The sequence below is a fragment of the Armigeres subalbatus genome, chromosome 2, assembly GCF_024139115.2.
Source record: "Armigeres subalbatus isolate Guangzhou_Male chromosome 2, GZ_Asu_2, whole genome shotgun sequence".
NCBI lineage: Eukaryota > Metazoa > Arthropoda > Insecta > Diptera > Culicidae > Armigeres > Armigeres subalbatus.
The window spans coordinates 320,771,168-320,786,840 of record NC_085140.1 but is presented as its reverse complement, the minus strand read 5'-3'; the positions used below and the strand labels follow the sequence as shown (position 1 = coordinate 320,786,840).

General features: G+C 37.4%; 2 protein-coding genes and 1 long non-coding RNA gene across 3 annotated transcripts; 1 reads left to right on the top strand and 2 right to left on the bottom strand.

Annotated features, from left to right (window-relative positions):
- The first annotated feature begins 2,487 nt into the window (after positions 1–2,487).
- Positions 2,488–5,535, top strand: LOC134216810 (uncharacterized). The gene is made up of 2 exons (XM_062695609.1): positions 2,488–3,347; positions 5,185–5,535. Exons 1-2 carry the CDS (start codon positions 2,640–2,642, stop codon positions 5,533–5,535), a joined length of 1,059 nt encoding a protein of 352 aa, XP_062551593.1. The 5' UTR covers positions 2,488–2,639.
- On the bottom strand, positions 3,579–4,733 carry LOC134216811 (uncharacterized). The gene is made up of 3 exons (XR_009980833.1): positions 4,396–4,733; positions 4,030–4,329; positions 3,579–3,970 (listed from the first exon to the last, which is right to left on the bottom strand). It is a non-coding gene; the product is annotated as an uncharacterized LOC134216811 (long non-coding RNA).
- An 82-nt stretch (positions 5,536–5,617) lies between the features above and the next one.
- On the bottom strand, positions 5,618–7,167 carry LOC134209899 (uncharacterized). The gene is made up of 3 exons (XM_062685920.1): positions 6,909–7,167; positions 6,795–6,852; positions 5,618–6,510 (listed from the first exon to the last, which is right to left on the bottom strand). Exons 1-3 carry the CDS (start codon positions 7,098–7,100, stop codon positions 5,618–5,620), a joined length of 1,143 nt encoding a protein of 380 aa, XP_062541904.1. The 5' UTR covers positions 7,101–7,167.
- Between the last annotated feature and the right edge of the window lie 8,506 nt (positions 7,168–15,673).

The window sequence follows — 15,673 nt, the reverse complement described above, 5'->3', positions numbered from 1 at the left end:
TTACAGAAATCAATAGCTCATACACAGCTCCGGCAACAAAAATCAAATGTAAACATAGCGGTTTTGACGTTCCATACTGACATGCTATTAAAAGAAGCAGTAATAGACTAACGCAAAATGAACTCCCCCAAGAAATTATGACGTTTGAGCGGGTCGCATAATGAACGCAAAATGAACTTTTGTTCGAGAAGACGACCCGCTCAAATGTCAAAATCCATCGGGTGAGTGAATTCGATGAACCCCTGCATAAGTCTATAGGTTTACTTAAACGTTGTGTAATCTTCAAAGGTACAGAAGTTGCCTAAAAGCTTCGTTAGTTCATTTATAGCCCCGGATAAAAAATATGATTAGAATATTATAAATTTTACTGTTACATCACCATGTAAAACATAGAAATTACCATTGAATGTAATGGAATTTTAACAACTAAATCACATCAGAGACAATTGTTTTCCACGATTAAATGAATGGTAAATGGGACTTTTACAATAAAAAAGGGGGGTTGTTATGTATCTTTACAATAAAAAAATCGAAAAATTTTCATACAAAATTCAGAGCAAAACAATTGATTTAACGGTTCTTCAATGGATGATTTCGAAGGCCAAAACAATAGAAAACAATGTGTTTCAAATGTTTTTCTCAATTTTTTTATTGTTTTACAGTAGAAATACAATGGGATTTTAAATAAATTTCACTTCAATCTGGACTTCAATATTACAATAAAAATACAATTCAATTTAATGTTGTACAATTTATTTTATTGGTACTAGGTATTTCAATTTAGTTTTAAATTTTATTTGTAATCAGTAAATTTAAATTTTGTTTCATTTTTAATATATTTTTAAGATAATTCTACTACACGTAAAAAAAATTAATGTTGTTTATTATTAATATTTCTAATACTTTTTTGCCAAAGCAGGCGCTTAATGACATGTATAAGAAAAAACTTATACATCGCATTAGTCACATACATTCGGAAACTTATACTTTTCATTAACTTATGAATGTTATTAGCTTTTTGATGTGGGATCATTCATTAGGTGGCATAATGAAGAGTATAAGTTTTTTCGAATGGTTTTTTGCCATAACATATAAGGTTATTTTTTTACGTGTATAGTTTTAATTAAATTCAATTTAGCTTTAATTTAATTTCAATTTGATTTTAAATTAATTTCAATTTAATGCAATTTAAATTTATTTGAAATTTAGAAAAAAAAAAAAATTAATACAATTTTATTTTTGTTTCAAAATGATTTCAATTTGATTTTAGTTCAATTTGTGTTCGAATTAAAATTAAAATTATTAGTGGTATTGTTAAGTGCGTTAACTGCTATTCAGACCGGGATTCATAAACGTAGATTTCAGTCGCCAATGATGCAACCGGCTATACTCACTGAAGACGCTGTAACTAATGCTGCTCGCATTTTTTTCCTGTGGATGTCGTAAATTATAAGATCATGTCAGGTTGCTTAAAAAAAGTATAAGCCGAGAAGAAAAACAAAAGTTACCTGTTTAATTTTTTATTGTATCCCGTTGGTGATATAGCTCGATGATAGTCGCCGAACGATATTGAATCATCAGTGATGGTTAATATATTTTTAATTCAATTTCTGAAAAAGAACAAGGATACATGTTAATAAAAAATCTACGAACTCCTTCGGCGGTGTAAATCAAGGTACCCCTTCCTGAAGGTCTTTCACGTAAAAACAATAATGTTACTGGGCACATACATTCCAAAACTTATACTTTTCATTAACTTATTAATGTTATTGCTTTTGGTATGGGATCATTCATCAGATAGCATAATGAATTAGTGTATTGATATTTTCGAATAGGTTGTTGCTTATAAGGTTTTAATTTATAAATTTTTTTTTACGTGTTGAAAGATTTATCCCACATCAAAATGATCCAGTATCATGATGATAACACTATAGATACCTTTAATAGATACTCACCACGGTACAGCGGGAAATGATCGGCCGTTCTTGCTCGCAGAATCAGTATTGTCGGCGTAGCATCAACTTAGAATTCGGAAGTCGGGACTTCCGAACCGAACTTTCTTCCGAAATTTCATCTGTCAAACTAATTGATGTGTTGTTTAGCGCATCTTTAGTAGAATCCAGGGCACTACTTCCGAAGTTGGGAGAAAATCTGAATCTGGATCTGTATCTGGAGAAAAATCCAACTTCGATATAAAAAGCGTACTAACTTTGTACCGGATAGACAATTATAAAAGGAACACTTCGTTTACTTCGTCTTCTCACTAATCACAAACAAAATTGTACACGCTCATCTAAATCCAGTCATTCTCCAAGTAAAATTAAAAGTGAAAGATTTTGTTCCTTTGAATTTTTAAATTTAAATTGAACAGAACATGAATATTTCAACCTGCAATTATTATCGCGCTCATCTCAAATTCTCATTTGGTGACGATGGTAACGCGCAAGAGAAGATCGCGCAACACTGCGAAATATGAGAAACGTCATTTTTAGTTTTGTCTCACATTTGCTGTTTTGTTTATTTCATCTGCTTTTAACTTTGTAAACAAGTGTTCAATATTTCATAATCTTCTGATTCTCGTAGAGGTTTGATAATAACATTAATTAACTGTGATTTGAAGAGCGGATTAATTAAAAGTTATGGTAGACATTCTGAAGAATGTTCGGCATCAACATGCTTCAACCAACACCGTGTATCATTGTTTATATGATTATTATTACCTTGGAGTGACCAAAAATACCCTTTCTAAAATTTATGCGAAGCACCGGACGACAATCTCATTCTGGATCCGGAAATATGAGGAAAATGGGTTTTTTAACCGCAAGGAAAAGGAAAGAGTATATCTGCGATTTAATATCGAACAACGGAAATGGTTAGTAGACCTATACACAAGTTGTCCAATCATTTACTTGGACGAAGCCAAAGCTGCATTTGAGCGGCATTTCCACAAAACCATCAGCACTTCTTCTGTAAGTAGGATTCTACATGCCGAAGGACTCTCCTGGAAAGTGTTAGAAAGACGAGCAGTCCAAATACGAATACAGGACATTTACAGATTTGTATCAGATCTGGCCATCGTATCATGGGATATTCACTGTTTAGTATTCCTAGATGAAGTATCGTTCGATAATCGTGGAATGCTCCGTAATAAGGGTTATGCACCAGTGGGAAAGAAGCTGGTATATCGAGGGGAGTTTATTCGCCGTCCGCGTTGCTCTATGCTAAGTTTCTTAGGATACGATGGAGTGCTTGAAACATATTCGACAGAAGGAACATTCACCAGAGATAAATTTTTCAGTAATGTCCGCGCTTTTGCAACCTCAGGGGTGGTGTTCCGCAACCCACACGCTTAGTTCAGTTCACCCAAATGTGGGTGAAGAGTACCTAAAATCGCCAAAAAGTGCACATACCTAGATTTGGGTGAATTGAACATTACCTAAATATGAGTAAACCAAGAAGTGGTGATTTATTGGTAAATTTCACCCATATTTGGGTGATTTTCTCGTCTTTATATTTGAGACATTGCCAATATTTTTCTTATAAAATAAATGAGTAAATTAATTTAAATTCTGTAAAAATATAATTGTTGAAATTTATTTGAGTATTCATAAACCATTTTAAAATGCAATAGCAATAATAATTCAATATTCAACAAAATTTTATGATCTCGCCGCACCCGAGGCCGCACCGTCTTCCTCTTCAGGGGACTAGAATGTAAGCTTATCGATCGATCCAATGAGCCGATACCCGGTTCATGCGATGAAAGTACCTGAACCCTGAAGTGTTAATTCCTGCTTCCAACGGTGCCTCGGAGGGCTTTTTAGCCGTAGTAGTCGCTAATGATTTAGCGAACTTCTGCATTCCATGGGCCCCACGCCCTTTGGCCGAGGGCTCTTGGTCCGCTGCCTTTGAAGATTTTGGGATGCACTCTAACCATGGTACTGCATATATGCACCACCTTGGCAACCAACTGTGAAAGAAATTGAAATAAAATAACTATGAAAAGTTTAATAAACTATATTAACTTACAATAATTGGTCCTCGATTCAATTCATTAAAGGCGATTTTCGGCAATGTATCAGGTTTCGTATTGCAAGCCATTACAATTGCTGAGGTGCTCAAGTTTCCTTCAACCCCCTTGCTGCATCGGAATATTGGTAATAAACCAGATGAGACGGCGACCACTTCTGTACGAGGTTCATCCGTGAATTACAGAAGAAGAGATTGGATCAGTCTCAGGTCAGGCATCCTACGATTGTCTTCTCAGGCCCGGAAGTGTTTGATGCAGTGCTGTGGTGGTGCTATTGCAACGAATGGGGAAAGTTCGTCCTGAAAAGAGAGTAAAACAAACTGGGATGATCATTTTCTTCTAATCAGTAGCATAATCTAACTTACCGTTTATACCCGGAAGCAATCCGTATTAGCAATATTAGTATTTCCAGATAAACTTCGAATTTCGATCAGCTTTCCATAAAATCTGAAAGCCTGCACAAGTCTTAAATCCGATGACTGCCGTTAGTGCACGGAAACCGGAAGACATTGGTAAATGCTGTAATGGCTCACACTAATAACGGGGGAAGGCGATGGTCATCGCGACTATGACGGGAAGCGATGGCGTAAAAAGAATATCTTGCGATGACCGTCGGATCAGTCCAATATCGACCGTAATGAACAAACTAGTAAAATGTACTAGTTGTACCCGGTTTTCTCAGAAATGGCAGTAATTAACGATTCTGGAGTTTATCCTGGTGCTACTGATGGTCAGAACGGGAAACAAGTTGGTTGCCGTCTAGAAGTTTCCACAAAAAAGATACAAGGCCAGTATTAGCGAAATATAACAAACAACAACAATATAGTTACCTTATTTCCCCTATTTTACGAACTATGCATCTTAGTTTGCGACCGGGACTGCGTGAAAGAATGAAAACCAGATGAAAACCAGGGCGAAATTTCAAAACTTGTTGGACGACGTCGCGACAGTCATGAATCCGGGTTTGTTTATGTTTATTTTTTCAACCATAAATGGGTAAATGCGATTACTCAAATATGGGTAAAGTCGATTTGTTCAAAATATCAGTAAATTTTACTGATATTTTAGGTATGTTTTACCAATATTATAGGTAAAATTAAATTTACCCATATATGCGTAGAACAAGTACCCATAAATAGGTAAACCAATCTAAGCGTGCAGGGAAATACTCCGTTTGGATTCTAGACGGAGCGCGAATTCATTGCCATAAATCGATTGTAGAATACCTCCGATCGTTGGGAATAATAGTGGTGTTTCTACCCGCATATGCTCCGTTCTATAATCCCATTGAGTTTTTATTTGGGTATTTAAAACAATATTTAAAACGAGTATACGTTGAAAATAGTAGAAAAGATCTTACCGTTGTGATCGCAGACGCTCTTCGACATTTCAAAAATTATGATTGCTCTAGAATCTTTGCAAAATGTGGATATTTACCTGGGGGACAATTTGATCCAAGTCTGGGTCTTGGCCAAGATATGAAGCAATTCGGATTCAAAATATGATCAGATCAATAAAACTTTTTTGTGTTTATATTGTGTTTTTATTAAACCAAATATGTGTTCGGTTGAATTCAGAAGTCCATTTTTAGCTAAATTCATCATGATCCACATCCAAGCAATCAGTGACATTCCGAGCCAACTCAACCGAGAACTTGTTTTCTTTCACTGCCACAGTGTTTCTCATCGCTTGCAGCATCTCATCATATTCCTTCTGTTTCGTCTCAAGCATCGAAATTCTTTCCCCAATCGTTCTGACCACATTACCAAGTTGTTGGTAATCATTTTTCAACTCCCGAAGTATGTTACTGTAAGCACCGTTGACTGTGTTAGCCACTTGCAAATCGAGTCTAGCTTTCTCCAGGATAGTGTCACTATGGACAGGAACACTGCTAAAAAGGTTTATAAGATGCTCAGGTGGGGCTTGATTCATTAAATCATCTCGTTGATCAAACGTTTTGCTAGAAATCCAACTAGCCCAGCAGCCCCAATTTACATCATCGCCAGATAAATATTTCCCGTGAATCCTTTTAAGCTGCTCCTTTAGTTGGTTGATTGAAGCAACCGATTCCGCCCCAGATCGATCTTTCTCAAGAGGACGAAGGAGCTGAGCTTCGACTTGGTGCCATCGCTCTAATGAAGTTATGCTATCTGAGTACTTGTAAACAATAACCGACACTTCCTTCGATAACCAATTAACTAGGTTGGCGCTGTCAACTTTTGATGGCGAAATATTCCTTTTATTAATTTTATCTTGAAACACGAGGAATCTGTCGCAATCATCAAAACCAGGGATTACATCCTCCCAAGACGCTTCAGGTCGTGAATCGGCAGATTCTGTAAACCGAACAGCACGGTGGGTGAATTTTGAGCAGCAACTCCATACCATCGTTAGTATTTCGTTAACAGTATCTCCGTCAACATTGATAGCACCACACTTCTCATAGGACTTTTGGTTTTTGAATTTCTTTAAGAAAACATCTGCTCGAAGTCGGAACCACAGAGAAACAGACGTCTCACTTAGAACAAAATGCAATCAAAATCATCGTCACGGAATCATTATCGCCCAATTCTAAATTCACTGTCTTTGGACAAGCGGCAACAAGATGGCGGTAGTGTGTAAACGTCAAACACAAGCAAAATCGATGGAAGCGCCATCAGTGGCCGATTGACCACCTACAAAAAATTGAATCCACCGTTAAAAATGTGAACGATGGAACATGTGTTGAGTGAGACGTCTGTTTCTCTGTGTCGGAACTTTTTACCGCCGATGCTTGAGTAACTGTTTTCTATCCTGGTCGCCAAATCACAGCTTCTCTTTATCTGAAGAAAATCAAATAATTTCTTAGGGTGTGTTAGAAGACAAATCATTTTCTTACCTTTTTTGAAGACTTTGCTTTAGATGTCGACGGCACATCTTCGTCCCCCATCGGATCTTGCAGTGGATCATCGATATCCTTGAGCGATTCAATATCGTAGTTAACGTCCAAATTTGCATAATCAAAAATCCCTTCGCTGTCATCCTCGAGATATTCTTCAAATACGTGGTCTAGGTCCTCCGGAAAATCCATTTCAATCGTAAAACTGTTCGAGAAACGGTTGCTATTTGTGAATAACAACACCCTCTATAGAATAAAAACAAACTGAATGTTTTTGTTTACGGCTGACGTTTCAGAAGAAAAACGTTACATGGAGTGGAGTCACTTGATAATAACACAGTGACGACTTGAATAACTGGAGTCAATTTACAGTTTTTGTTATTCGATGACAATCTCTTCAAGTTAAGTGACTCTTGCGCGGTATGTTCGCAGTCTGGTTAGCCTGATTCAATTTAATCGTGATCTGAGCGATAATGCTGGGATCCACAATATATTTGAAAATCGGTAGAACGTTTTTTCATGTAATAATGAAAGTTATTGTTATTTTATTGATTTCAATTGTTATTCCATCAACATAATGAATAAATGAAATATTCTGAAGTTATATTTTTATTTTCTTTAAAACGGATTATCTGATCACCGAGATGGAATACTTTTATAGTTTTTTTAGTTTTTGGATGAGCAATATAAAACATAAGCGAACAACTAAAATATTGTAGAATGTATCTGTTACATTGAAATTTATTGTACTTTTATAAAGTAAGTACAATAAAGGATTTTTACAACCGTGGAAAATCTACAATAAAAGTACAATAGATTGTATTATTTACCATACAACCAATTGTATTCCAATGGATCATACTATACAAGGAACTGTAAATTTTTATCCGGGGCGCCATTACGCTATATTGTTAGTGCTATAAGACGATCCCCACCAGTGCGTAAATAAAGCCAAAATAGAAACCTCCATCATGACGCGAACTCGCACCGGTCGTTGGTAAACGGGTTTGGGAAATGTAAACGCAACCTTCGGTGAATAGCGAGTTGGCAAATTTGGCGACCCGTTCCAACCGTTGCCAAACCATCACACGGAAATATAGAGTAATGCATAAATAAAAAATGTGCCGCATTCTGAAAAATTGTTCGGTTATTCATCATCAAAACCATTGTGATGGAGGTCAGTTTAGTTTGGATTTCAACTGATTGGCGGCGCTAGTGCATATGAAATAACCTGATAGGTTAGATATCTCGAAATCTGGAATTTTTAGAATATTGGCGTCTTCTACAAAGTTGTTCGGGTGGTCAAAACCATCATGACGAAAGCAAGTTTAGTTAATAATACAACCGCTTGGCGGCGCTAGTGTATTGGAAATAACCTGATAGGTTAGGTATCTCAAAATATGTAATTTTTAGAATATTGCCGCCTTCTACAAAGTTGTTCGGGTGGTCAAAACCATTATGACCAACGCAGGTTTAGATTAAGATATAACCGCTTGGTGGTGCTAGTGTATAAGAAATAACCTGCTAGGTTAGATATTTCGAAAACTTTTAGAATATTGCCGTATTCCACAAAGTTGTTCGGGTGGTGAAAACCGTCATGATGCAAGCAAGTTTAGTTTTAAACACAATCGCTTAGCGGCGCTAGTGTATAAGAAATAAACTTATAGGTTAAATATCTCAAAATCTGAAATTTTCAGAATATTGCCGTATTCTACAAAGTTACTTGCCATAAGACGAGTTCGTACAATTCCATTTAATGCCACCACTTGGTTGTACCTTTGACAGATACTTATTTCGACTTCTACAGTAAGACCATCTTCAGTGCCTCGTACTTGACTCGATTGGACTCAATTCGAGCGCCAACGAGTATTGCGGTTTCAAATTAAACTTCTGTTTTGACTACCCTTTTAAATCTTACATAATAACCAACCTAAACGATAATTCGGATAACTTTGTAGAAGATGGCCACTTTCTAACTCTAACGGATTTAGAAATATTTAACCTAACAGGTTATTTCTCATACACTAGCGCCACTGTGCGTATGAATTCCAAACTAAACTAGTCTCCATCATAAATGTTATGGCAACCCGAACAACTTTGTAGAAGACAAAACCTTTTTAAGTCTTAGAGATCTCGAGATATCCACCTCACTAAATTATTGCATATAAGCTAGCGCCACCTAGCAGATGTGTGTCTAGCTAATCTGATAATCACAAAATGCATTACGCACATACTTATATTACAAAAGTTGGAGCGCGTTCTGAAAGATTTGAAAATAAATAAAACTTTTTCCTGATTTTATTTATTTCCGTGTTTGCCTCAATAGCAACCGGATATTCACCACCGGTGCGCAGCATGATTGCACTTCAACAACCTTGATAGAAACAACCGGTGCGAGAACAAGTGCATAAATAAAATATGAACGCATTTCGTTCCTATACTAGACACTCATTTGGATACACATCGGTGGGGATCGTCTAAAGGCTACCTTACACCTCGGGAAAATTTTCCGCTGGAATTTGATCCCCATGTATTTTAAAGGGGGCCGGGATTTTTATTTTCCGTGCCCAAATTCCGAAAACATCGCATATGCAAAAATGCATGGGGAAAAATTCCGCGAACCAAATTCCCGAGGTGTGAGGCTACCTTAACAACAGCAAAAACGTTTTCATTGTGAATGCTACTCACCGTAATATGGGAAGTTGCTAACAAGCAACTCAGTTACATACATGAGCTCTTAACCGATAAGCTTTGTTGCTAATTCAAACAGAGCTGTTTTATGACTATATGAAAGCTGCATAAACGATAAAAGATTAAATATATTCGGCACACTGACTAGCTGATAGATATTTGGGTAATAGTCGAGTTGAAGTTTAAGGGATTATTTGCGGAGGCTTTTCTTTTATTCAGCATTGGCTGCTTTTATTCAAATATTATACAGCCAAAGGCTAGAAGTTGAAGCTTTTAGCACCAAAAATGTTAGTTGGGATACTGTCTATGTCTTTGTTCGTTTTATATCATTTTCCCCCTCGCCATTATTTATGTTGCATTCGCAGTGCACTCGTATTAGTGATTCAGAAAAGATGTGACAAAGATGGCGTAGCTTGTCATCCCCGTGATTTTTACCGTTCAGTTGTTTACATCAGCAAGACAGCAACAGCGGCTCAAATGGTCCAATGCACCGAGTTCATCATTGACGTTTGAGACGGGCGCTGTTTACTAAGAATGAATACTTTTTCATTCATCGAGTTCATGCAAGTGTTCATTTTTAAAACAGCGCCCGTCTCAAACGTCATTGTGTTCATTCGGTGCATTGGACCATAGACTAACGCAAAATGAACTCCCCCAAGAAATTATGACGTTTGAGCGGGTCGCATAATGAACGCAAAATGAACTTTTGTTCGAGAAGACGACCCGCTCAAATGTCAAAATCCATCGGGTGAGTGAATTCGATGAACCCCTGCATAAGTCTATGGTCCAATGGTCCAATGCACCGAGTTCATCATTGACGTTTGAGACGGGCGCTGTTTACTAAGAATGAATACTTTTTCATTCATCGAGTTCATGCAAGTGTTCATTTTTAGTAAACAGCGCCCGTCTCAAACGTCATTGTGTTCATTCGGTGCATTGGACCATGGTCCAATAGACCTGTGCAGGAGTTCATCAAATTCACTCACCTTATGGATTTTGACATTTGAGCGGGTCGTCTTCTCGAACAAAAGTTCATTTTGCGTTCATTATGCGACCCGCTCAAACGTCATAATTTCTTGGGGGAGTTCATTTTGCGTTAGTCTATGCACCGAGTTCATCATTGACGTTTGAGCGGTGCGCTGTTGACTAAGAATGAATACTTTTTCATTCATCGAGTTCATGCAAGTGTTCATTTTTAGTAAACAGCGCCCGTCTCAAACGTCATTGTGTTCATTCGGTGCATTGGACCATGGACCAATGCAAGATGAATACACCACTAGGTGTTCCAATAGACCTGTGCAGGAGTTCATCAAATTCACTCACCCGATGGATTTTGACATTTGAGCGGGTCGTCTTCTCGAACAAAAGTTCATTTTGCGTTCATTATGCGACCCGCTCAAACGTCATAATTTCTTGGGGGAGTTCATTTTGCGTTAGTCTATCTGCCAAATTCACGATTCAGCCATCTTGGATTTTAGTATTAGGGTCTCGCCGACATTTCTCACCAACACGAACGCAGGCTCGTGGTTGCAAACAATCCCATTTGATTTTGCCGTGACAGCTGCTCGTGGTTGCAAACAAATCGAGTAAAAGTGTGAGTGAAACGTGCGTGTACGTACACGATCGCTGAAAGCCTAATGGGAGAGCCAGCCGGTTTGTTTATGTTTTGCACTGAAAATGAATTTTTCACCCCCGCCTTCTTCTCGTCCATAAATTGAGCAGATTGAAACACCTAGCTGTGTATTCATCTTGGACCAATGCACCGAGTTCAACATTGACGTTTGAGCGGTGCGCTGTTTACTAAGAATGAATACTTTTTCATTCATCGAGTTCATGCAAGTGTTCATTTTTAGTAAACAGCGCCCGTCTCAAACGTCACTGTGTTCATTCGGTGCATTGTCCAATGCACCGAGTTCATCATTGACGTTTGAGCGGTGCGCTGTTTACTAAGAATGAATACTTTTTCATTCATCGAGTTCATGCAAGTGTTCATTTTTAGTAAACAGTGCCCGTCTCAAACGTCATTGTGTTCATTCGGTGCATTGGACCATAGACTCAAGATGAATACACAGCTAGGTGTTTCAATGTGCTCAATTTATGGGCGAGAAGAAGGCGGGGGTGAAAAATTCATTTTCGGTGCAAAACATAAACAAACCGGCTGGCTCTCCCATACTACAATCCAAGATGGCTGAATCGTGAATTTGGCAGATTGGAACACCTAGTGGTGTATTCATCTTGCATAGACTAACGCAAAATGAACTCCCCCAAGAAATTATGACGTTTGAGCGGGTCGCATAATGAACGCAAAATGAACTTTTGTTCGAGAAGACGACCCGCTCAAATGTCAAAATCCATCGGGTGAGTGAATTTAATGAACCGCTGCACAGATCTATATATACTAACGCAAAATGAACTCCCCCAAGAAATTATGACGTTTGAGTGGGTCGCATAATGAATTCATTCAAAAATACGGGCTTCTGTAATACAAATTACCGAATAGAATGCAATTTCGTATCCTTTTTAGTTATCGAAAAAAAAGACAAACAAAAGTATTTTTCATTGTAAAATATTTCTTTATTAATCGAATACCAAGTGGGAATAATTATATTTGCAGAGCTTTTAAATATCTTCTGCATCTCAACTGCCGACTTGCTCAGTCCTGCTTCTGAAGGAACAACACGCCGTAGGTCAGCGGATGCTTTAGGTTTTCTGCAATTTCAAACTCCGTGTTAATTTTGCTGTTGGCTGAGAGTTTTTTTTTCTACTTACCTGAATATTAACTAAAATCTGATACGACGATCTATCAGTGGACAATAGAACACAGATGATTTCCTCGTAAAGGAAAAAAGCTAATGAAATGAAAATGCAAATCTGCCAGCGAAGTCATCTAAAAACGAAAATTGCAAAATCCACTTTCATTTTAAAACTGACAAAAAATTTATATTATTATTCAAACTTACCGACAGCACAGTTGTTTCCATTATAAATCCAAGAATTAATTGCAAATAAAATGAGAAACGTGCGTAACACATTGCCTAGAGAAAAATATGGCGGCACATCTGTCGTCACGAAGATTTTTCGGAAACTGAGAAGTCGGTAAATTGGCCCTGACGAAAGCGAGAAAACAAAATGGGGGCCGGCTGATGCTTTTTTATTTTACCCAGCAAGGGATATAGGACGTCAATTTTAAAATGCTTATTAAAGCGTTAAAACACATTTTAGCCAAAAATTGTTCACTTTTTTGGGTTAGAAATTTAATTTACTTTCATATAGGTAACACGAAAGTTGAATTATTTCGATAAAAAAAACATGTGTAGATAAGGAGCCTAACATGTAGTTTTTCAAAATTCTAATCCTACGTATTAAAAACTTTTCAAAATATCACTGTTAACAACATTTTAAAAGCATTTTAAAGTATACTTCCTATACTTCACCATGTTGAAAAACAGTGATTTCACGCACACGTCCGTCGCCGCTAGATGGCAACAGCGCGGCTGCGTCAAAGCGAATACGCTACCGTAAGCTCAGTTAGAGCATCATTATCGGTCGCGAGCATTTTAATCACCCGCGCAGCGCTTTCATTTTAGTTTCGTCATTCGTTTCCGTATCGGTCACTGTTTTCGGCTCTCAATTTGGTTGCTGTATTCCGTACCGGTGACATTTGACAGTTGACAGTTCATCAAATAGCAGCGCTCTTATCGCGCTACCAAATTTGGTCACCTGTCAGTCGCGCTACTGTTATAGCAGCGCGTTTAGTAGCGACCGGTAAAGTGTCAAGTAATGATACTGCGCTGCCAAACGGCTCAAACTCACCACCGGTAATCTTGCTCTTAAATTTATTATTTTTACCGAGTGATCAGTATAATTATTTGACAGAATTGAAAGTTTTGACAAATACTGAGTTAATCGGTAATTTACATTACCGAGGTCCAGTATGTTATTTTATAGTGCTGAGGCATCGGTTTAAATAATTACAGAGATCGGTTAATTCTGATTTTTTACTGAGATTTCGGTTTTAATTTAGTTTTACAGGATAAAATCGGTAAAAAACATTACCGAGGTGAAATTTAGGATTTGAGTGTGAACGCAAAATGAACTTTTGTTCGAGAAGACGACCCGCTCAAAATTTGACATTTAATGTCAAAATCCATCGGGTGAGTGAATTTGATGAACTCCTGCACAGGTCTATTATCTATACGCGAGGAGAAGTGGATGAACGCTGTCATCAGAGGAAAAGTAGAATCACTGAAATTTAACAAGGCAAGGTATAGCCAATGGAATTGAAAATAATTTTGAAAATTACAAACAGAGATTTTTATGAAAATGATTTATTAGGCAGGATTAGAAATTCAATTAAGATTAAAAGTAGTACCATCTCCGGAATCAATTCAAGAAAAAACTTTATTGTCACTAACAATCAAATTAATATATGTATGATGCAGATAATCAAAATTCTAACCTCATGCTATAAATTATTTATAAATAAATTTTATTTTGAAATTTAGAAAATTATTTTGAAAGCTGCATTCCATACCCCGCTGTGAATTTTTTTTCATGATTCTACTTTTTCTTTTGATGACAGAATTCATTCTTCTCCTAGCGTATGGTCCAATGCACCGAGTTCATCATTGACGTTTGAGACGGGCGCTGTTTACTAAGAATGAATACTTTTTCATTCATCGAGTTCATGCAAGTGTTCATTTTTAGTAAACAGCGCCCGTCTCAAACGTCATTGTGTTCATTCGGTGCATTGGACCATGGTCCAATGCACCGAATGAACACAATGACGTTTAACACGGGCGCTGTTTACTAAAAATGAACACTTGCATGAACTCGATGAATGAAAAACTATTCATTCTTAGTAAACAGCGCACCGCTCAAACGTCAATGATGAACTCGGTGCATTGGACCATAGACCTGTGCAGCGGTTCATTAAATTCACTCACCCGATGGATTTTGACATTTGAGCGGGTCGTCTTCTCGAACAAAAGTTCATTTTGCGTTCATTATGCGACCCGCTCAAACGTCATAATTTCTTGGGGGAGTTCATTTTGCGTTAGTCTATTAAATATTGTCGGCGTAGCACCAAGTTAGAATTCGGAAGTCGGGACTTCCGAACCGAACTTTCTTCCGAAGTTTTATTTGTCAAACAAATTGATGCGTTGTTTAGCGCATCTTTGGGCGAATCCAGCGCACTACTTCCGAAGTTGGGAAAGTTGCCTGCATCTGGAGAAAAATCCAACTTCGGTATAAAAAGCGGTATAAATTTATTCCGGATAGACAATATTGTATTCATCTTGGTCCACACTCACGTAAAAAACCTTCCGAAGTTCATTAGTTTGGCTTTATATGAAAATTAGCCACAAGGAATCGGTTTGATGAAAAAGAGTGCTCAAAAATGTGTTATTTTTTAAGATTTTCCGAGATAAAAAGACGAAAAAGAACTCAAGAGAAACGGACAAGAATCGGCATGTCATGACACAGACATTTTTTTCGTTTCTTTCAAGATTTTGACGATTTTGACAATATTAGGAATAGAAAGTCACTGAGTTGATTTTAGTTACCGTGAACACCGTGAACACCAAGATTCATCTTGGTGAACACCGTGAACGAAGCTTATCGATGTTTATATCGACGAAAGCACTTGTCATTTTGTCAATTATATCGAAGAAAGATTCTGTAACCGCATGAAAACAAAAAACCCAGATTAATCCACCTAGCGGTGATGGCGCCTTTCTCGCGCAAAAAGATAATAAATGTAGCCTTTACGCTTACACCTCGATGATGTACAAGAAAGGCAAAACAGTTACACCGTCTAATGTTATGATAGAAAATTTACACTAGTAGACGACAGATGGCGCTGCCAAAAGTTTCTCGAATTTCCTATGTTCGAATTTTGACTCTCGGACAATTTCATAGTACTATGAAACTGAACGAAGAGCAAACTTACGCCTAAATGCGTGCAACACGAGCATCTTTATAGTACGATGAAACTCTTAATGGGAGCAAGCCACGGATAAACTTCAAAAATATTCAAGGCATTTTTCATAACACATTATTGTTCTATGTGACTA

Excerpts from the sequence above, each read along its gene's own strand:
- LOC134216810 (XM_062695609.1), top strand. The coding sequence starts at position 2,640 with ATGGTAGACATTCTGAAGAATGTTCGGCATCAACATGCTTCAACCAAC. Across the intron at positions 3,348-5,184 it reads TGGTGTTCCGCAACCCACAC|CGTGCAGGGAAATACTCCGT; the intron begins GCTTAGTTCAGT and ends AACCAATCTAAG.
- LOC134209899 (XM_062685920.1), bottom strand. The coding sequence starts at position 7,100 with ATGGATTTTCCGGAGGACCTAGACCACGTATTTGAAGAATATCTCGAG. Across the intron at positions 6,853-6,908 it reads AAGCAAAGTCTTCAAAAAAG|ATAAAGAGAAGCTGTGATTT; the intron begins GTAAGAAAATGA and ends GATTTTCTTCAG. Across the intron at positions 6,511-6,794 it reads CAGTTACTCAAGCATCGGCG|ATGTTTTCTTAAAGAAATTC; the intron begins GTAAAAAGTTCC and ends GACTTCGAGCAG.